Genomic DNA, 22,347 nt, shown 5'->3' with positions numbered 1-22,347 from the left:
TTCTTATGTTGGCAAAATTGCACTCAAACCAATCAATTAATCACAACTTGGGTTTTCTGTGTAAACAAGGCATAGTATGTGAATAGTACAGTTTACTAGATTTTTACAATTAAGTTAAGATATTTAGTAAAGTTAGTTAGAATCACTGTTGGATTTTACAATGTAGTTTGTACTTACTTTAATAAATACTGAATAATATGAATTAATTACATGTGCTTACTGTAGAGTTACGGTTAGAGTTTGGTTTAAGGTTAGTTATTTACTGTTATTACTATACTATGTAGTAAAGTGTATTCTCGCGTAGCCAAACCTTCAGACTAACAGCAGAATATTTGGACTCTATCGCAGATTTCATTGGTCGAGGACCGCACAAGAGGACGTTTGACTGACATTTAACGCAACCAATCACAGTTCGATTTGCCCAGGGCGTGAAAATGTAAAGCCGATGTCCCGGCTATAACAGACCGGCGTGCATCTATAACTTATTCATTCAAGAATGTTGTGCAAATTATCTGCAACAATGGAGTGTGCCAGATCCAGATCAGATGGTAGACCTTTTGCCTAGACACGGCCACTACGCAGCCCTGAAGTGTCAGCAGTAGGGTTGGGAACCGAGAACCGGTTCTTATTCAGAACCGAAACTGATTTTTGAAAAATACCAGAACCGCGCGAAATTCCTAAGTTTCGGTTCCGAAAACGGTTCTGGTGCAATGTGTGTGCAAAGCGCTGGAAGCGTATCCTTTCATAGCGAGTGACAGCCAGTGTTGCCAAGTCCGTGGTTTTCCCGCTTTCCCGTTTTCCACTGTTGCCGCGGGCTGTGCTTCATGTCCGCGGGTTGAAGCGATTGTGCAATTGTGCGGGTTTTGTTGTGAAAACCTGGCAACTCTGGCTCACCTCATCATGAATATTAATTACGTTGCCTGCCGCTTCCAGGAGTGCAACGCAGTTCAGCACTGAAAGCCCTCGCGCTACACATTTACGGTTTTGCGTCAGATATTTTCTCGTTCACCACCAGCATGGCGAAGAGAAAGTCACAAGTATGGATTCATTTCCAAAGAATGAATGATAATGAAGCAAAATGTGAAAAGTTAATAACATGCAAAGGAGGCTGCACTAGCAATTTGACAAAACATTTGCTACAGCACAGAGTGCCTCAGGGCTTATACCAGATTTATAGTGGAAGGCCTATATATATATATATATATATATATATATATATATATATATATATATATGTCAACCGTTGAGTCACCATGGTTTAGGTAAGCGTTTAGGCACAATTACCTTTGTAATGCTGAATTGCAATTTATTATTTACAAGTTCACTGAATAACTGAATTACTATTTAATTAATATACAACTAATTAATAAATATAACTAATAAATATAATTTATAACTTGGTTTTATTCAGAGACAGAGAGATAAAATGTAATAAGACAATTTCAGAGGTGTTCATTTGAAAAACAATGTGTTGCAAGAATGGCTTAATTAATACTGTAATATATGTACAGTACAGGACTTTTTTGACATTGCCAACCTGTAAATTAATTTTAGAGCAAGTAATAAACACAAAATGGATTGTTTGAGTTGCGTATTGTGCCTTTTTCCTTTACCACTATTTGTGTAATAATTTTAATGGAACCGGAATCGGAACCGGAATCGTTAGGCGGAACCGAAACCGGAACCGGAACCGGAAAATTTCTCACGATTCCCAACCCTAGTCAGCAGAGACCGTGTCAACTAGACTCTCCCCTGTGAAGGCCTCTTTACCTTCCCTCCCCTCTGTACAGATAAAAACACATATGCACACATATTCAAACGCGCTTGCCTATAGGCTGAACACGTAATGTTTGCGTACATGCCGTTCCCGTTTTCACAAATTCGCCTTTTTCAGGGTTTGCGCGGGGATAATGATGATGATGATGGTATAGTTTCAAAACTATTTCAAACCTATTTCATGGTTTGCGTTCTAGGGCCATCAAGTGCTGTTGCCGTGCGGATGGGGTCTGGAACGCATTGGGGGTTTTCTGTTTTAGCTGAGGATGGTGTAGTTTAAGTGGCACTAAATTAAATAACTAATCAGTTTTTACAACAGAAATCAATCAATCAAAAACTTTTCTTCTAAAACAAAATGACTTGCCTATTATCGCTGTGAAGCTGCTTTGAAGCAATCTGTGTTGACTTGACAGTTGTAAACACGACGGCCTTTGGTGTCATGGCATTTGTTTCCAGACAGACCGTTAAAGAACTCAACACACACGTCTCGCGGATATCCTGTAGAATTCAACCAATCAATCACACGGCAGAAACTCATTTAGGCATGTAGGCATGGTCAAGAAAATGCTGAAGTTCAAACTGAGCATCAGAATGGGGAAGAAAGGGTGATTCTTCATGTAACTACGTGGCATGGTTGTCGGTGGCAGAAGGGAGAGAATGGTCTGAAAAAGAGAAAATATTCAGTAAACGGTTGTTCTGTGGTAGAAAATACCTTGTTGATGCCAGAGATCAAAGGAGATTGGCCAGACTGGTTCGAGCTGATAGAAAGACTCAAATAACCACTTGTTACAACCAAGGTTTGCAGAAGAGCATCTCTGAAGGGGGTCCAACCTGGTGAGAGTAGGTGAATTCAGGGTAATTGGGACACTTTTTGCCATTGAGATGACTTGGAAAAAGTGACCCAATCACCCTGAATTCACCCTATAGTATACCGTGTGTGCTGTAGTACATCCTTTACCACCATAATGACTGGTGCCATTTCTCACCTGCTGATCACTGACATTTATCCTGCTTCTTCTAATGGCACATGTTTAGATAGATAGATAGATAGATAGATAGATAGATAGATAGATAGATAGATAGATAGATAGATAGATAGATAGATAGATAGATAGATAGATAGATAGATAGATAGATAGATAGATAGATAGATAGATAGATAGATAGATAGATAGATAGATAGATAGATAGATAGATAGATAGATAGATAGATAGATAGATAGATAGATAGATAGATGTTTTTTAGTGTTCAATAATCTTTATAGCTGACTGTCCTCAAAGGCAGACATGTACAAGCAACAGCAAAGCACCATGGGAGAAAAGCTCCACTGGGCTATATCAAGCCATCCAGCAATTCACACATTAAACTCTGGATATCTACACAAGGGAATGATTTCATAAGTGCCAGAAGAGATCCTCTTATGAAATACAAGAAAGAGGGAAAAAGACGGTTTTCAGCCTTTTTGTCACTGCCAAATCTTAAAGATAAACAGAGAAATCCACCCACTCATGCCAAGATGGGAGGGGTCCTCCACCACCTCCTCCTCCTCAGCGTCTCTGCACCAGACGCCTGCTCTCTCTTAGGTCAGCCTTACATTCTTCATTTTCCCCCACCTTCACTGCATCTATCAGTGGCAAGATATGTTTTCAGCTGAATGCTGGGAGATTGAGTTTGAGGCTAGTTGTTTAAACAGACAGAACATAAAATGTGTGCAAGACTTTGATGGGCTGCCTTATGGAAATAGGGCTGTATAGCGAAAAAAGGACACATTTGAAATACCTACATGAATATGGTAATGAGACATCTAAGCACTGTGGTTTTACAATGATATAATCACTTTATCTTGATAGCTTAACCACTCATATTATTTCTTTTTCATAGCTCAAGAAGCTTAATGTAGTTCTCATGAATATTCTCTTCAAGTATCTTTCTCTCAAATCTGTCTCCTAAAATTCATTAGAAAAATGTAAAAAGAGACACAAATAAGACACTTGTTAACAAGCAGCGAGTCTATGGTGCTGTACATTTCAATAGCATACTTGAACTGAATGAGAAACATTTGAGGTCTATTCTCAATAATGAAGCAAAGAAATGCAAGTTTACTGGAGTTTTTCATTAAGCAAAAAAATCTCAATTTAATATCACTGCAAACTAGGAGAAACGACTGAGACATAAGAGATTTTATTTGTGGGATGTACTTTCTTGTAAGTGTACAATCTGCTGTATGAAAAAACATTCATTGTAATCAGAGTATTGCTAGAGAATCAATACTGCTTACAGTAATACGAGGCTAAGCGTATAGTAAGTGATCGTATTTCATACAACTAATTGATACAATACAACAATTTGTAATTTAAAATCTCTAAAGTACTCCTACGCGTGGCATCTGCTAAATAAAACAGCCATTTAAAGGGATAGTTCACAAAAATGAAATCTCTGTCATCATTTATTCACCCCCGTTTTGTTTCAAGCCTGTTTGACTTTATTCTATGGAACATAAAAGAAGGTATTTTGAAGAATGTTGGTAACCAAACAGTTTTTAACTTAACTTAACAGAAGAAAGAAAGCCATACAGGTTTGGAATGACATGATGGCAATAAATATTAATTAATAAACTCTAAAAGCACAAAAGTAAAAACTGACCTGGCCGTGTCACTGTCCATGAATGTGGGCCACAGAGGTCAGTGGATGAGCCCCAGAACAGTGACAGATGAGTAGAAGCAACAGACAAGGCCACACTGACCTCCAAAGGTGTTGACATGGCAATAGTCTCACTCTCCTCACAGATACAACAGGAGGTTACAGGAATAAACAGTGCTGGAACTGTACAGGTGTCTCTTATAAAAACTTATTCTGGCTCACAGAGATCCTGGAGTACAGCTGCTCCTGTTATCAGCTGGAAATATGGTAGGCAGTTCCTTCTTTGTTGAGTCATTTGTGCTATCTATCTATCTATCTATCTATCTATCTATCTATCTATCTATCTATCTATCTATCTATCTATCTATCTATCTATCTATCTATCTATCTATCTATCTATCTATCTATCTATCTATCTATCTATCTATCTATCTATCTATCTATCTATCTATCTCTCTATCTCTCTATCTATCTCTCTATCTATCTATCTATCTATCTATCTATCTATCTATCTATCTATCTATCTATCTATCTATCTATCTATCTATCTATCTATCTATCTATCTATCTATCTATCTATCTATCTATCTATCATCTATCTATCTATCTATCTATCTATCTATCTATCTATCTATCTATCTATCTATCTATCTATCTATCTATCTATCTATCTATCTATCTATCTATCTATCTATCTATCTATCTATCTATCTATCTATCTCTATCTATCTATCTATCTATCTATCTATCTATCTATCTATCTATCTATCTATCTATCTATCTAATATAGTGATAAATGGGTAGATATTACTCAAATATACAGTAGATAATTATAAATCTAGTATATTGTGAATGTGTAATACATTGGGAAGGGTGATATGACAATCTGATTACCATTATAGATTAAAAATGGCACTTTGTGTCACAAAGGTTGCTGACCTCTGCTCTGCAGTAACATTGCTGGTTTACTTACCACATGGTAAACATTAGTGCATTGTTGGCATTAATATAGAGCTTAATCAAATGGCATACTTTATTACCGGTGGAGATGATTTAGTTACTGATATCATTACCAGCTCTAAATGGCCTGGTCCTAAAGGCTTAATTTGATCTCGGCTTTTACAACACACCATTAAAGATTAAAAGGCAGAAAGAGCATTAGTTGAGCACTGGCTGTTAGAAAATGTGTGTAGCTGGATCAGATTTCCCTAAGGTTGCGATACCCTTCCTCAAGAACACAGAAAGGCTCACTTGTACAGCTGCTGCATGTACACACTTTCTCACACTCTAATTAAAAACATTGTCTTACATCACCGGTGCATCGCCAATGCGCAAGCTGTTTGCACACAGAGCGTTATTGTGCTTTTTGTACATATGGGACAATATCTGTGCTGGAAGGCTCTAATGGACACACATAGTGGAATGTACTACTGAACTACTTTTTTAGTTCAGTAGTACATTCCACTACTTTTTTACGTGATGTCAGAGGTTACATGTATAGTGACGTAGAGGTCATTTAGAGAGGCCACATTCCGGTTTCTGTTGATGTTTGTGGAGAATCATTTTAGAGTCAAGATACAGTTTATTTACAGCTGATTCCACCCGCCTGCTAATGCATCAGCATACATATTCCAGCATTTTCTGATTTGATTGGTCAGGAATTGATTGTTCTTGCTCTTATGAATGGGCGAGGCTTTATTGCCCAATACACCCATCCAAACCAGGTGCTGCTCACTTGCTTTTGGACTTTGAGTGTACAAGTGAGGTTTGGGTTACACTTTGTTGTAAGGTTTCTTTGATACAGTGCAATTATACATTTAAGCAGTGTTGGGGAAAGTTACTTTGAAAAGTAATGCATTACAAAATTGCGTTACTCCCTTAAAAAGTAACTAATTGAGCTACTTAGTTACTTTTTAAGAAAAGTAATGCGTTACATTACTTTTGCGTTACTTTTTCTCACCTGGGATGGGCTTGCTTTTTTATTTGGTTTTTTAATAGCAAAAAAAGTCATTTTTTGTGCAAATGTAAAGACCTCTTCATACCAAAATTGAAATAATAGGCCTCAGGCTGAGGTAAAAATGTGCTGCCATTCTGGATAATGGAAGAATAGGACATAGGAGATAAAAGTTTTACCAATAAAAACAAAAATCTAGTAATTTTTGCTCATGGCTTAACTGAATCATCAAAGGTCAGCAGCGAGACATTGGTCAATAAAGGTAGATTAAATGCATAAAAATATTAGTTTTATTTAACATTTATATATTTGAGGTTTGCATAGTACTCTGATTTTGCATTTGACTGATTTTATTAATTTTGAGGACTACAGAATCTTCATTGTGCAAGTGAGATGAGTAAATGCTCACATTTAGTCTAGGACTACAATAACACATTTACACACAACACCTCTGCACTTACTCTCACTTTTCTCAACATGGGGGCAGGAGAGCTGTCAGTCAAATAAATGTGAAAAAGTAACTTGCGTTACTTTTTTGAAAAAGTAAATCAGATATTTTGTTGTAAATTTGAAAAGTAATGCGTTACTTTACTAGTTACTTGAAAAAGTAATATTATTACGTAACTCAAGTTACTTGTAATGCGTTACCCCCAACACTGCATTTAAGTACTGAGTAATATTAAGTAAAGAAAGACATGTACTTACTTATGGTTAGAATTAAGGGTTACACTTTATTCTAAAGGGACACGCCGACTTTTTGGGACTTTTTATCCCCCAGAGTTAGATAAGTCCATGCATACCGTTCTCATCTCCGTGCGTGCCATAACTCTGTCTGACGCACACACCAATAGCCTAGCTTAGCACAAAGACTGGAGGTAAACGGCTCCAGCTAGCCTACTGCTCAATAAGTGACAAAATAACGCCAACATTTTCCTATTTATATGTTGTGATGTGTATAGTTACATCGTGTACTAAGACCGACGGAAAATGAAAAGTTGCGATTTTCTAGACCGATATGGCTAGGAACTATACTCTCATTCCTGCAAAGTAATAAGGGAACTTTGTTGCCGCACCATGGGTGCAGCGGCGCAATGATATTACGCAGCGCCTGAAAATATAGTCCCCAGCCTCTTTGCAAGTAGGTTGTCACGTTGGTTATGTTGACGGAAGTAAGCCTATTTTCAGGCGCTGCGTAATATCATTGCGCCTGTGCACCAATGGTACGGCACAAAGTTCCTTGATTACTACGCAGGAATGAGATTATAGTTCCTAGACATATCGGATTAGAAAATCGAAACTTTTCATTTTCCGTCGTTCTTAGTACACGATGTAACTATACACATCACAACATGTAAATAGGAAAATGTTAGCGTTATTTTGTCACTTATTGAGCAGTAGGCTAGCTGGAGCCGTTTACCTGCAGTCTTTGTGCTAAGCTAGGCTAGTGGTGGGTGCGTCAGACAGAGTTATGGCATGCACGGAGATGAGAATGGTAAGTATGGACTTTTCTAACTCTGGGGGATACGGTGATTAAGCCAAAGTCCCAAAAAGTTGGCGTATTCCTTCAAGGTGTCAGTGTTACAGTGCAATTATGCATTTCAGTACTGAGTAATAATATTTAACTTCATGTAATTACTATAGGGTTAGGATTAGGGTTTGGTTAAGGTTACTTGCATGCAATTATGCACAACTTATAGTAATTACTATAGTAACTACAGTACATGTAACGTGTAACAACGACACGATAAAATAAAGTGTTAGCAAATTAAGATTAATTGCATGCAATTAGGCATATATAGTTATTACTATTGTAATGTATAACAAGGACACTGTAAAATAGTGGTACCAAGTTTTGCAACAGGCTTGTTGATTCAAATTTGCTGTACCAGATTTAAGATGTTTATTTAAGATATTAAGCCTATATACATTCAGATCTACAAGCTCTCATTGAGTTTTTCACACTTTTACCTACATGTAAAACTTAAAGGAAAATGTTTGTGCTTGGCAGTGTGTGCATATTTGTGTGTGTTTCTATGTGCATGTGTCAGCAGACACGTCTAGATGCACCAAACTCTCGTTCTGTCTCAGTGATTTTGCAGTTTGGCGGCCCGACGACCCATAAATCTGTCACTCATGGAGATGAGCATGTGAAGCTTTGAATTGTTGAAATTAGCTGCTATGAGTTCAGTACTTTGGGTTCATAAGATGACACTGTGATTCTGTGAACATGTACATCTGTGACTAAAACACACTCACAGCTCACAAACTCTGTCAAACATTCCCTAACATTACCAAACAGAAACACAACTGTACATGATATCAATCTTTTCAAATGTCCTACCAGTCTGAGCACCCTTTCCCTCTCTTCTTCTTGCATTTCTTCCATATTTCTCTCCCTCATAGGTTCTTTTGACATTTGAAAAGGTTGAAAGACAAAGTAGCTTTGTGTCCTGATAAGGGCGAGGACTCCTCAGTCTGAATGTGAATGTTCTCTCATGAGGTCAGAACGGAGCTGTGTGTATCTGACAGACAGGGTGATGGGTCAAGTTTTGGAGGATCATGGAATGAAAGTGAATAGCAGAAAAAGACAGATGTCATACGTAGATGGAGGTTAGTCGTCACCAGTAGGGTAGAACAGGGGGGAAATACCCCTTAAGGAAAACTGTTTTCTTTCTGTTCCCAAATAAACAGTTTTTAAACTATATATATTTTTATTAAGTATGTTATGTTCATTTTATGTACTTAGCAGAAGCTTTCACGCTGAAACAATGCGGCTTTTATGCTGCACAACAAAATTAAACTTTAGATATATTTTCTGGATGGATGGATGGATTTAATATATTTTAAAATGTAATTTATTCCTGTGATGGCAAAGCTGACTGTTCAGCATCATTACTCCAGTCTTCAGTGTCACATGATCCTTCAGAAATCATTCTAATATGCTGATTTGGTGCTCAAGAAACATTTCATATTATTACCAATGTTAAAAACAGTTGTTATGCTTGATATTTTTTTTGTAAACCATGATCCATTTTTTTCAGGATTAATAGAAAGTCAAAAGAACAGCATTGTTTTTAAATAGAAAACATTCATAATCAAATATTCAATCAATAAATGAATACATTTCTTTTTTTTTTTTTAATCTTACTGACCCCAACCTTTTGAACAATGATGTGTGGATGAATAAGTAGGTTTGGTGAAAAGGAAATGTTTGCAAATATTTATTACTTGTTTATTAGCTTCTCAGTTGTTGTTAACAGGTCCCAAGGTTGATACTGAAGGGATCTGTTCTTCTTCTCACTTCTGCTGCACAAAGCTCTGCACCCAAAGATGCTTCAGGGATGCTGCAATATGGTGGCCTTTTCTCCCCTACCCTCAGATCATCACAGCGTTGCGCAGACTATCCTGTAATATCAGCCTGGTGCAGATATTGCTACAAAATAGATACTGATAATTAAACTACAATATTCTACATATTCTTTGCATATTGAAAGACATGAGCTAAGAGCATGTTAATTGCTTTTGTTGTACAGTAGACACTTTCTTCTAATTTTGTGTGAAAATTAGCTGACACAGGCTGTGATTATTATGAACACCTGCTGGTGTGAGGAAGTTTACAATTACAGCCCTACAAAATCCTTCATAATAAACACCAAAAAGAAAGCAAAAAAGAGAGGAAAATAAGCAACACTCAAACACCTCTCCATTTGGTTTATTGGGAATTTTCTGCGCTTGTCTTCTTGCCTCTGTAGCCCTGTAATAATATGTTACTGACTCTCAGCATTAAGATGATGAATATTGTTCTTACTCTCGGATTATCATCCAATAAGAAAGTGACTGGTGTGCTAATATTAGTCTGCACCGAGCGTTGGTTTACCCATGAGCAGGTTGCCTAGGAAACGTTACATAATTGGAGCATAGAAGATGCCCCCAGCTGATTGGGTGATGGAGACAAGGTGATGGATCTTCCTCAATGTGTTCTCTCCTCCATGTTCCATCTATCCGCCTGGAGAGGGAATGACCTCATGACACCACATATAGTGGATAGTGGTTTGATAGCTTTCTTGTGGCACAAAACAGCTTTTCATTTCATGTCTTTAACAATTTGTCACTTAAAAGGAAAAGAAAGTCTGTGCGTTGCTGTATGATTTATCAGTTTACACTTAAAAAACTGTTGAAATTCTGTATTTTTTCATAGGTGCTGATCTGGGCGGACTGTTGGATCTTGAGACTCTGTATCAGGGCGTGGAACGCAGTATTAACCAGAGCCGACGAGCCCGCAGACAGTCCCCCGAACGAGTCTACAACATTGAGGTTTTGCTGGGGGTGGACGACTCCGTGGTGCAGTTTCATGGACAGCAACATGTGGAGAAGTACCTCCTTACTCTTATGAACATCGTAAGTGTGCTCCAGCCACCCACGCTGACTGTTGTGTTTGGGTTACTCTTGAGAAAAGTCATAGAATTATAGAAACTACTCTGTCAACAACGCAGCGATTCTACAGGCGTAAGACAGCATTATAATAAACAGCTGAGATGAAGCTGACTGGTGGTGAAGCGTTAGAGACACTGTGTTGACACCAGAAGTACTACTGTTTATAGCACATGTATTCAATCCTGCAGTGTTTTGAATTTTTTTAAAGTCCATCGGATGGATCCATATCGAAATTATTCAACCCCCTTGACTTGTGAGACATTTTGCTGACAAGAACAAAATTCTATGAAAACAATTCAACAAAGGCATCAGTAAACTATTATAGAAAATTTATTAATACACATTTGAGTGATTATGAAGCGTAAAGTTCATGAGAAAGAAAAAAAATCGAATTGGCTCTAAACATTTGTGTTCAAAATGATTCAAATTTTGTGCAGAATCTTTTATTCTTTATAACCTCCAATAAACGCTGCCTGTAAGTGCTTAGACGCTTCTGTTATTCTCTACTGCAATCTTGGCCCATTCCTCGCTTGAAAAAGCTTCCAGATCACTGATAATCTTTGGTTTTCACGTGACCACGGCTTTCTTCAAATTCCACCACAAATTTTCAATGAGATTTAAATCTGAAGACTGTACAGGGCACTCAAGAACGTTCTACGACTGATCCCTGAACCAAGCTCAAGTAGATTTGGATATACTTTGGGATGGCTGTCCTTCAGATGGCAAGTCCATTGATCATCAAGCTTCAGTCTCTGCACCAAAGGCATCACCATCTTTGCCAAAATGGCTTGATACTTCAAGGAATTCATGATGTACTTCATACAGACAAGATTTTCACTTCCTGCAACAGCAAAGCACCCCCATAACAAGACTGGACCGCCTTCGTGTTTAACCATGTAGATGGTGTTCTTCTGCTCATAAGCTTTGCCTTTTTTGCTCCAGTGTGGTCATATCACTCCATAAAACATTCTTCCAGAACTCCACAGGTCTGTCCAAATAAATTTTAGCATATTCAAGTCAGCTATTTATGTTATTGGTCAAGAGGGGCATTCGGCAAGATGTCCCAACATGAAGGCCATGCTTGTCTGTCTTCTTCTTATACTTACATTTACATTTAATCATTTAGCAGACACTTTTATCCAAAGCGACTTACAAATGAGGAGAGCAATAGAAGTAGGGCCCTATAAAATCCGTTAAATTTTTTTCCCAAATTTGTTTTTTTTTTCCTCCCAAATTCCATTTTTTCCATTTAAATTTTTGCTAATTCAGTTTTTTTTACCCTTAACTGTTATTTTTGGTCGTAAAAAGAGTGTGCTTTTAATGTTAATATAATAGAACATAAAACATAAAATAGGAATGACATAAAATGTATTGAGGTAACAAACATCACATTTACGCAGTACTTTTCAGGACAAATACAGCACTCTAAGTACTTCAAGTCACAACAAAATATTAGTGCTGTGAATTGATAAAAAAAAAACTGAATTAATCGCATTTTTTTCTGTAATAAATCATAATTAATTGTAATTAAAAAACATTGGAGTTTTTAATATTTTGATATTGTAATAATTTCAGTTACTCTCCAAATTAATGAAGAAACAACTTAAAGACAGCATATTTTAAATATGTGTAGTAATGGCATCTTTTTATGAATGAAGGCCAGTATCACTGATAATGTCTCTATGAAACATTAATGACGTTACATTACATTACAGTTTAACTGAAAGCTACCAATTTCAACATTTATTAGTCTTTAAAAAACAACTTTTAATTTAAGTGAACTTAAAACAATCTTTACATAAACCCATTATAATAAATGTTATATTTACCCATTGCCTTGCCTGTTAGACATAGCCTACACAGAAATTGAATAAAGGGATCAACACCTTTCTTAACTGCGTAAATGATAAGTGAAATATAGATTAATCGTCATTAAAGCTACAATTTTCTCTTTTCCCGTTGTTTTTTTTTTGTGTTTTTTTTTTGTCTTTGATGAACATTAATGATGGACATCATCAGTGCTGCTGTCACTTTAAGATCTACCGCTTCCAAACATGACGCATCTCATTTTCTCTCAAGTTCATTTAAGACATTATTTTACATTAAAGTGCATTAAAAATAAGGCAAAATACAGCAAGCACTCCCCGCGAATGAGCTGCTCGGCTCGGTACTGAGGGCTTAGCGTTGAGTTTCTTAACTTTTTCATAGACGAAAGCAGAGCCGCGGAGAGCCGCTTCCCCATACTTTCATTGTTTTGAAGGGGGAGCTGAAATGATGGGAGGGGTTGTGTCGCCCAGATTTGCTTCCCCCGGTCTGCATTTTCCCCAGACATTCGTTCTTCCCCCACACAAAACAGCATTTCATTCCAAATATGTAAAATTCCGCGAAAATTGGCTTTAACACTAGATTCCGCGTTAATATGCCAATTCCGCGATTCCGTCCGCGTTTCGTGACCGCGGAAATTATAGGGCCCTATAGAAGCAACTAAACAAACAAGGGGCAACAGCGTGCAAGTGCTGTAACAAGTCTCAGTTAATCTAGCGGAGTTCACATAGTACAGTACACATACTTTAACATTTTTTTTATTATATAAAATAAACAAACAAACAGAAAAATTTATAGAATAGTTAAGTGCTAGTCTTTATTGGTCAGGTGCTGCTGGAAAAGATGTGTCTTGAGATGTTTTTTGAAAATGGCTACAGACTCGGCTGCTCAAATTGAGATTCCCACATGGTGGAATTGGTTCCACCATGTGGGAACGGTCCAGGAAAAGGTCCTTGAGAGTGATTTCATGCCTCTTTGGGATGGCTCCACGAAGTGTTGTTCACTTGCAGAACGCAAGCTTCTGGAGGGTGCGTAAGTGTGAACAAGTAAGTTTAGGTATGTTGGTGTAGAGCTGGTGGTTGCTTTGTAGGCGAGCCCCAGTGCCTTGAATTTGATGCGAGCGGCTATAGGTAGCCAGTGCAGACTGATGAAGAGAGGCGTGACGTGCGCTCTCTTCGGCTCGTTAAAGACCACCTTTGCCGCTGCATTCTGGATCAGTTACTGCATGCCGGAAGGCCCGCTAGGAGAGCATTACAGTAGTCCAGTATGGAGAGAACAAGAGCTTGGACCAGAAGTTGTGTGGCCTGCTCTGATATGAAGGGTCTAATCTTCCTAATGTTGTATAACGCAAATCTGCAGGACCGAGCTGTTGTAGTAATGTGGTCAGTGAAGTTTAACTGGTCATCAATCACAACTCCAAGGCTTTTTGATGAAGTGCTGGGTTGGTTGAGACCACAAGCAGTTCTGTCGTTGCAAGATTGAGTTGATACTCTGCATTGAAATGTTTTTTCCTCCTTTCATCAGGTCGTCTTTCAAGCCTTTGGCAGTAAATTGAGGGTTTTTCTCAGTTGCTCTGATCAAACATTTTATTCCCCTTAATGATATTGTACTTTTTCTACAAAAACATCAATGGTTTTCTGGTACAACAAACTTTAAACTTATGAATAAGGCTGCCAATTGAGTCTCTAGGAACTTTTAGTGTTTTGGAAATCTTTTAGCCATAGACTTTCTAATGTAATAAAACATTTCGTTCTCTATAGCTTTTGTGAGAGCTCTTTTGATTTGGCCGTATTTGATACTCAGCTTTAGTACATGCATGAACTAAATGTATGTATATGTAACAGCACAAGCTGATTCAGTTCTGTTGTAGAGTTTCCAAAGGTTTAACTGTGTTTTAACATAATTTTGTACCATACAAATAAGTGACTTAAAAACGGCAGCATTGAATAGGGGTTGAATAATTATGACATAACTGTATTACAAAAAAATCCAACTCAAAAGCATTACATTATAGACTGACATTATCAATTTTTATTTGCCACTAAACTGTTATAGATAAAACAATTTTTTTAATTCTGTCTCTTTAGAAAACCCTACATTTGGAAATGATTACAGTCTCCAACATTCAGGTCAAGCCAACATTCAAAGTTTGTGTGACCAACTTTTGGTTATAAATTAGTTAAATTCATTTCTTTGAAATTGAATTGATTCAGTTGATTAGATTCTAAGGTACGATAAAAATATCCAAAAAACCAATAGAACAGTGCTATATATTTTGTTGACTTGTGTAATTACATTATCCCAAATGTTTCCAAGAATGTTTTCAATCCAGAGAAATAGGCAATTTTAACTAGGACATAGACCGTGTGTGTGCGTTGAGCCGTGTCGCGCTCATCTCTCATTAGTAACGCGCTCCAGCGGCCTTGTTCCGCTCCAGCGGCTTTCAGCCCAACCCTGCTTCATACTACAGTAACGTTAATAAATCTTTAATACTTTAGCTTATCCACGAAAATGATTTCTGCCTGAACCTCATCAAATTCTTTTCCACCGGCTGTAGAGGTGAAGACAACAACTTCCGCGAAATCAAGGCGTCATCAAACTACACCTTTGTTTTGATAACGCGACCTCTAGCTGCAAAAATGATTTGGCATATTGTGCCTTTAATTGTAGTTTAATGCTTATTCAGAAATTGAATTGTAATCTAAATGGTATTCTCAATTAAACTCCAATTCAAATTCAATCAAATTCAAAATCAAATTTAAAGGGGTGGTAAAAAACACATTCTTTTGAAGGCTTGATTGTGTTTGTGGGGTGCACTGTAACATGTGTTCATGCTTCGTTTTTAAAAAATTGCATTATTTTTCATATATTTTACCTTTATTCTACACTGCTCTGTCCCTCCTTGTAAAAACGGTCTGATGGTTTCCGGGTTGTATGAAGCCGGTCCCTCAAAAATACGTAATGGGCTCAGATTGGTTAGCTGGCCCGGTGTGTTGTGATTCGCTAACCACCTAGTGCACGTTTGTCGGAAACGTCACGCCCCTTACCTTTACCGGTAGACTGTGCTTTGGGTAGTATTAGAAACAATGGCGTCAATAAAACCATACCAATTTGAGTCCGAATCGGACCCAGAACATTTGAGTGAAGATGATCGAGCAGAACCTGTTCAGTCCTCAAGAGTAAAGACTGCGGATCTATAGTGATCGCTACTGAATGGCACTGTTACTTTTGTATTTTTAGAACGATTATAGCCAAATATCTGTCGCAAGAATAAACACTAAACATTGGCTTTACTATAGTAGCCAAATCACACACAGAACCTTGTTTAGCATGCCCGTAGAAAAACAATACATAAAAGCTCTAATTAAAGAATAATTTACACTAATACCAAGTTCGCTGTTGAGATTTGAAAAAAAAGTTTGTAGCGTTAGGTGTTTGTCGGATAACGTTAAGTATGAATGAGCATTTAACAAACTGGTTTGCAGAGCCAAACAGCGTTGTCATCTGTTTACTTCCTTGCTACAACGTACAATTAACAATACGAACTATTACAGGAAAACACATCGACGAAAAATAAATCATACTTACAGGTTGTGGCCCGTAAACAGCTTCTGTTTTTAAATCCGTCTTTCAGGACAAGCCATTGTGCGAATCCTGCATTGAACTCGCAAAGATTGTGGAAGCTTTCCTCCGTGAAATGTGCAGTGGGAGCCGCGCGCGCCCGTTGTGGATGATTCACACTGGCAGTGTTTGTCTCGCACAGCTGATCCACGGCTCGTGTATTGCAAATAAAGACGAATATTGTCCATTATGTCACAATTTCCAGTCTTCTCCTCCGACCCCTGTCTGTCTCGTGCTTTGATTTATGATGGGCAGCATATATCTGCTGCAAATGCGACCTGTTCCCCTCTGTCTCATACACACATGCATATAACATGTTGTATGTTAAACGCACTGCAACGCACCCCCGTCCCTAGGAAGGCTGAACAAAGTGGACCTGCAATCCAGATGAAAATAACAGCGTTTCGTCGGCATTGCGGCAACAACACTCCAGCCTACTAACTATACCACAACAACGGAGCTGCGGGGAAGCAGGGATACAAAATGGCCTTGTTTAATATTCTCGGAGGAGGGGTCTATGTAAATATTGGGACTGGTGATGTCAGCAATCCTGGAGGAATGTCTAGTAGTCCCTACCGGCCGTTTGCTGTAGTCCTCAGAAATTGATTTCTTTAAAAGCAGATATCTCCCTTTGCTTTAAACTTTGAACGTTGTAACTTTGCAGATGTTGTTTATGCTCAAACAGCAACATTACACACTAGCTAAAGTTAGAAACGTGAAATCGTGGTTTACCACCCCTTTAAATTCAAATATAAAATATTGGGATTTTTTTCTTTTGCTTATTTCAGATTTATACTTGTGCACAGTTTTAGTTTTCATTCCAGAAGTCGTTCAATTTTGATATGAATCGCAATTAAATAATTTAACAGCTCTAGCTTTAAGTGTTTATAAACTCCACTTTGGGCTATTTTGGAGGAGTTTTCTGACATTGAAGTAAAAGGATACATGCAGTATTTAAATCATACATTCGCAAAGATTTCACGTGCGGTCAGGTTTAAATAGTGACGCTGGTCTTTAGAGTAGATGTCTGGGTGACTTTATGCTGATTTGATTTTTTGTGATTTGTCTCTGTAATTGTCAAGCAAGAAGGATGTCAAGCTGGGGTAACGCTGGATGCAGTAAATCAGTGGTTTTGTGTCATGTGTTCCAGGGTGGCGGTAAGCCCGGGGAGAAAATATGCTTCAGGACAAAACAGCTCTCATCTGCTCCTTGATATGTGTCCTTTAATCTCCACAAATTAAACCTACGCAGAGAGAGAGAGAGAGAGAGAGAGAGAGAGAGAGAGAGAGAGAAGAGAGAGAGAGAGAGAGAGAGAGAGAGAGAGAGAGAGAGAGAGAGAGAGAGAGAGAGAGAGAGAGAGAGAGAGAGAGAGAGAGAGAGAGAGAGAGAGAGAGAGAGAGAGAGAGAGAGAGAGAGAGAGAGAGAGATCAGCTAGCCAACAGTCCAAAAAAAAAAAAAAAGAAAAGAAAAACTCGAGCCGGCCAGATATTATATCATCAGTAATAGTCAATGATGTGAGGTAAAATCAGACACATATTAGATCAGTTCTACAGTCATTTTTCTACATCACGGATCACTCCATCTAAGATAAAATGTGATGGGATGAAAAAGGCTAGAGAAAAATGTATTATAACCTCACCATTTGTCTCTATATTGCATATTTTCTCCAGTTATCATGAGTCCCCGAACAATTTCTGCAGCTGTGCCGCTGCCATCTCCTTTTCCTCTCCTCTCGTTCTCATCCTAGGGGGTGTTTCAAACGCTGCATTCTGAATAAATGACAGGAAAACAGATAAACAGAAATATATAAATAACATTGAGTCTCCTTTCTCTCCCACGCGTTGAGTTCTTGCTGCTTTCTTCTTGAAAGTTTACTTTGCTCACTTTTAGAAGGCATGTCTCTCTCGCTCTCCGGGAGTCAAGGAGAGAAAAGAGAGCGACATAAAGCAGGTTTTTGCCCTTTTTTCCTCCAACTATTTTCCCTGACTTCCCCACTTTGCTGCTTCTCTTTTAGTGTTTGTTGCACATAAGGGCTGCATGTGATGATGTTTTATGCGTAGCGTCTGTGTTTGTTGTTATGTTGCGTCGGATTTGTGTGTGTGTGTGTGTGCGTAAATGTCACTACTCTGTTGTTGTGTTTGCTCAGAGAGAAAAATCCTCTGCAGTCTTTCATTCATGATCTCCTGGTCAGTGGTTGGTCTCTCTGAATGATCCAGCAGGAGGAGAGAGTGGGAGCCGTCTGTCTGTCTGCCTGAAAGGGATCTGTCTACGGGACTGTGCGTAGGCGGCAGGGTTGAGCGCCATTCACAACTGAATTTAGAATGCCTGTAGAATTTTGAAGCCTTTTCAATTTCTGAATTTGATTCAGGAAATAATAATAAATCTGAAATTATAATAAAATACAGAATAAAAAAATTAAATTTGCTGCACGTGTAGTTTTGAAGATTTGTAGATTTCAGGAATCCATTAATAATAACCAATGTTTGACAAGTCAGCTATAGAAAGGCATGTTTAATGTAGATTATATTTACATTTAATAGTTATGTTTAATTATATTTAATAAATTAGGCCCTATCAATTCAAATTCCAGTTCATGAATGGAGTCGATGGATGGATGGATGGATGGATGGATGTATAGATGATACAGTGATACTTGTATAGTTGACACCTTTTAAATATATAGCTTTCTATTTGTTTATTATGTTGCGTTTTGTCCTGCTTCATTTCTGATTCTGCTCTAAAGTGTTTGTGAATGTAGTTTTGCGTCTTCCTGAATTAATTCGATACGCTAATCTCTGTGTGGGAGTTGATGTATTTGTGAATGGGATTTTTGTTTGTTCCGGAGAACTGGTCCAATGACTCGCTCTGCCCTCAATTTATAGAACCGAGTGAAACAATTCTTTAAAATGCACTAAGATTGATTGGCTTCACTTCATAGGTCCATGGGAAATGATGAGGAATCGATGCGTCAGACAGGGATCAAAAGATCTGGAGGCCTTTTGACATACGCCCACCCTTCCAATCCTCCAATCAGCAATCCTTTACCTTTATTCCACCCCTATAAGACTGGGACTTTCAGATTTAGTGTTGCAATCAAGATAATGGACCAGTGTTTAATGCAGAAGGGTTTGTTGTTGTTGAGACCCTTTTCTAGTTTTCAATCTTGGAAAATCACATGCTGATCTGAGATTGCCTTTAGCACAGAACTGAATGTACCAGGTCCAGGAACACAGCCTCACAGCCACTCGGCGGTGCCCACATCGCAGCCAGTCTGTGTAATGGAGCTGAGACCTTTGTGTGTAGCATTAATTGTGTGAATTGAAAGTCGACAATATTAATTGCTTCCCTCTATATTAGTCACTCCTCAGGAGTAAACAAGATATGCGGGCGGGCGGACCATTATGTAATCAGCTCTTCATAGACATGTTGTTCTGGCCCTCAAATGTCAGACAGGTAATAATGGTCCAAAATGTCAAGTGAAAATGGCAGAGATTCGGTAATGAGTCTGAGCAAATACTGTCCACCAGTGTACCCTCATATCTCTGAGCATTCCTGTACATTACAGAAGAATGAAAGGGAGATTGGGACACCGCCAGCCAAGAGCCTGATGGGATTTTTGTACTCATTCACTTTCCTCTCCTGGACTAAAACAGGACGATGATGATTCAGCATAATATATATGTGGGAAGCACGGTGAAATCAGTGTTGTATGGGGAACAAAAGGCTTGTATGGGAGTGATTTGTCAAAATTGGTTTTGCACGGACAAGAAGTCTTTAATGTAGTTAATTTTGAGGCATTTATTACATATATTAATTAATCTTATTATTATTTACTTTACTTCTTAAAGTTGGCATGCCATGGAAGTTACAAAAGTTGTGACGTATTACTGAGTGAAGCAAGAAAAAAATGTTGGGCAGTCCATCGGGAATTGATTGTACCATTGTTTGCTATTGCTGTGATCTCTTGTAAGTGACAGGTTGTCCCGCCCTCATGCCGGTAGACACGTCATCAGAAATGAAAGTACCATAAAAATACTCCATACTGCATGTCTTATTTGGTATATTCCAGATCTAAGGGAAGATTTATGATAGCTTTGTGTGAGAAATACCGAAATTTAAGTTCACTGAAGAGATTTCATAAGATTTACATAAGTCATGTTTGGTTCTTGAGATGCCAGAACCAATGGTGTTTATTATAACTGAACATTTTTGAGTAAACTGACATTTTATTGTTAAATCCCACTCTACCTGTGATTAAGGAAACACTTTGGCACTTGAATCCCTTCTATCGATGTTCTTTTCACAGTTTGGCAGGGCCAGATGATAAACAGGTCTGATAACATAAAATTTGGCCTCTTTTAAATGGCTCCTTTTCATGGCTCTTTCACATTGGTTTAATCAATTTGATAAGGGAATGTTGGTCATTATGCTAATAACCCCCCCTCCACACACACACAAACTCACACTCACACAAAGCACTGACTACTCACTCAGTCAATGACCACACACGCACACATAGATTTTTTTCCCCTCTCTCCTCTAACTCTATATCTTCCTTTCTGCACCCTCTGCTATTTTCTTCACTCTCCCCTCCTTCCTCTAAAGCTGTGAAGCCACAATGCTAGCCCCTGCTGCATTATTAATGGGATATTAATGATTTTCTGACTTGCCGACCTCTAGGTCTCCATTAGTTACCTGTAGGCTGATGAAACCCAGTGCTCCTGAACAAGGCCAGCAACCAGGGCAGTACTAATGAGACCTACACTCTCGTGGTCATTAACATAGAGAGAGATGGGTGGGAAGGGGGGAATCTATAGGGGTTTTTTTTTTCTGTCGGAGGCTGAGGACGAACCCTGGTATTGCTAATGATTTGTGACTCTAATTCATATTAAGCTTTCCAACTTGTGCATTTGTAAAGTAGGGTTGGGCAGTTTACAACAGTATTTTAGTAGCATGTTAATATGCTACTAAAATCTTAAAATCTGAGATTTTGATAATACAGCTTTTACGAGAATTAAGTCCTTTATTCTCATAATTGTATGAGATATGTTTAATATATTTTTTACTATTTATATATTTTTATTATTACTACTTGAATCAACACTTTATTTCAATAGCCCAGTTTAGACATTCTACTAACTATACGTAACTTTGCAACATGTAAACTATCAGTCATTAGAGTATTAGTATACTGTCCCTAACACTAACTCTTACCTACCTAAGTGTCTAATAATACTATATTGAGAGTTAGTTGGCGTGTAGTTGCAGAGTTACACTCTAAAAAAAAAAGGCTCATAATCATAGGGGAACCTTTTTTAGTGCTATATAGCACCAATTTTGGTGCTTCAGTGGTTCTTCAGCGGTTCTTCAGAGGTGCTATATAGCACCTTAGTCAAAGAACCGGTGAAGAACCTCTGAAGAACCGCTGAAGAACCACTGAAGCACCAAAAATGGTGCTATATAGCACTAAAAAAGGTTCCCCTATGATTACGAGCCAAGAACTATTTTTGGTGCCATATAGAACCTTTTTTTTTTAGAGTGTACTTATAGTAAGTGAAATGTCTAAAGTGGACTATCGAAGTAAAGTGTAACCTTGCAAAAGACCTAAAATGAGATTTATACACTGCCCGGCCAAAAGAAAAAAAGTTGCTGTTTGGATTTAAATGGGCAAATGCTTAAGCGTTTATGATTGGATCATTATTAATTATTTTGTTTCTATGTTATATGTTTGCCAACGTTCTTCTAACCTTAATTGATGCAATACAAGTCAATACAAGATCTTAAACAAAAATGTATGCACCTCTAGGTGGAAATAACATCACAACATTTATTTCCATCAAGAGGCTCGTCATTTTTTGATCAAGATCTTGTATTGATTATGCAAGAGTCGAGCATGGTGTAAAGTCTACTCCAGCAGACCCCGAAGATTTAATTAATGTGTGAAAATGATTCTTCATGCTCCCTCCCAACCATTCTTTGACAGTCTGAGCCTGATGAATCTTGACATTGTCATCCTGGAATATGGGCATGGTTTGTCTTACATGGTTGTTTAAGAAATGAAAAGCTACACACTCCATTAATTAGGGTTAAGAACTGT

At 38.0% G+C, this 22,347-nt stretch overlaps 1 protein-coding gene across 5 annotated transcripts in view; it reads left to right on the top strand.

Moving 5' to 3' along the window:
- LOC307139562 (A disintegrin and metalloproteinase with thrombospondin motifs 2) overlaps positions 1 to 22,347 on the top strand; it is a 204,607-nt gene that overhangs the window by 139,860 nt on the left and 42,400 nt on the right. For all 5 annotated transcript variants that reach the window (XM_079838566.1, XM_079838565.1, XM_079838569.1 and 2 more), the window contains one exon: positions 10,570 to 10,769. In XM_079838566.1, coding sequence (XP_079694692.1) covers positions 10,570 to 10,769 — 200 coding nt within the window. The remainder of the gene's footprint in view (positions 1 to 10,569; positions 10,770 to 22,347) is intronic.

This window comes from Gobio gobio, assembly GCF_949357685.1.
Source record: "Gobio gobio genome assembly, chromosome: 16".
In the NCBI taxonomy this organism is placed as follows: Eukaryota; Metazoa; Chordata; class Actinopteri; order Cypriniformes; family Gobionidae; genus Gobio; species Gobio gobio.
Note: the sequence above shows the minus strand (reverse complement) of the source record. Positions and strands in the feature narration are given on the sequence as shown.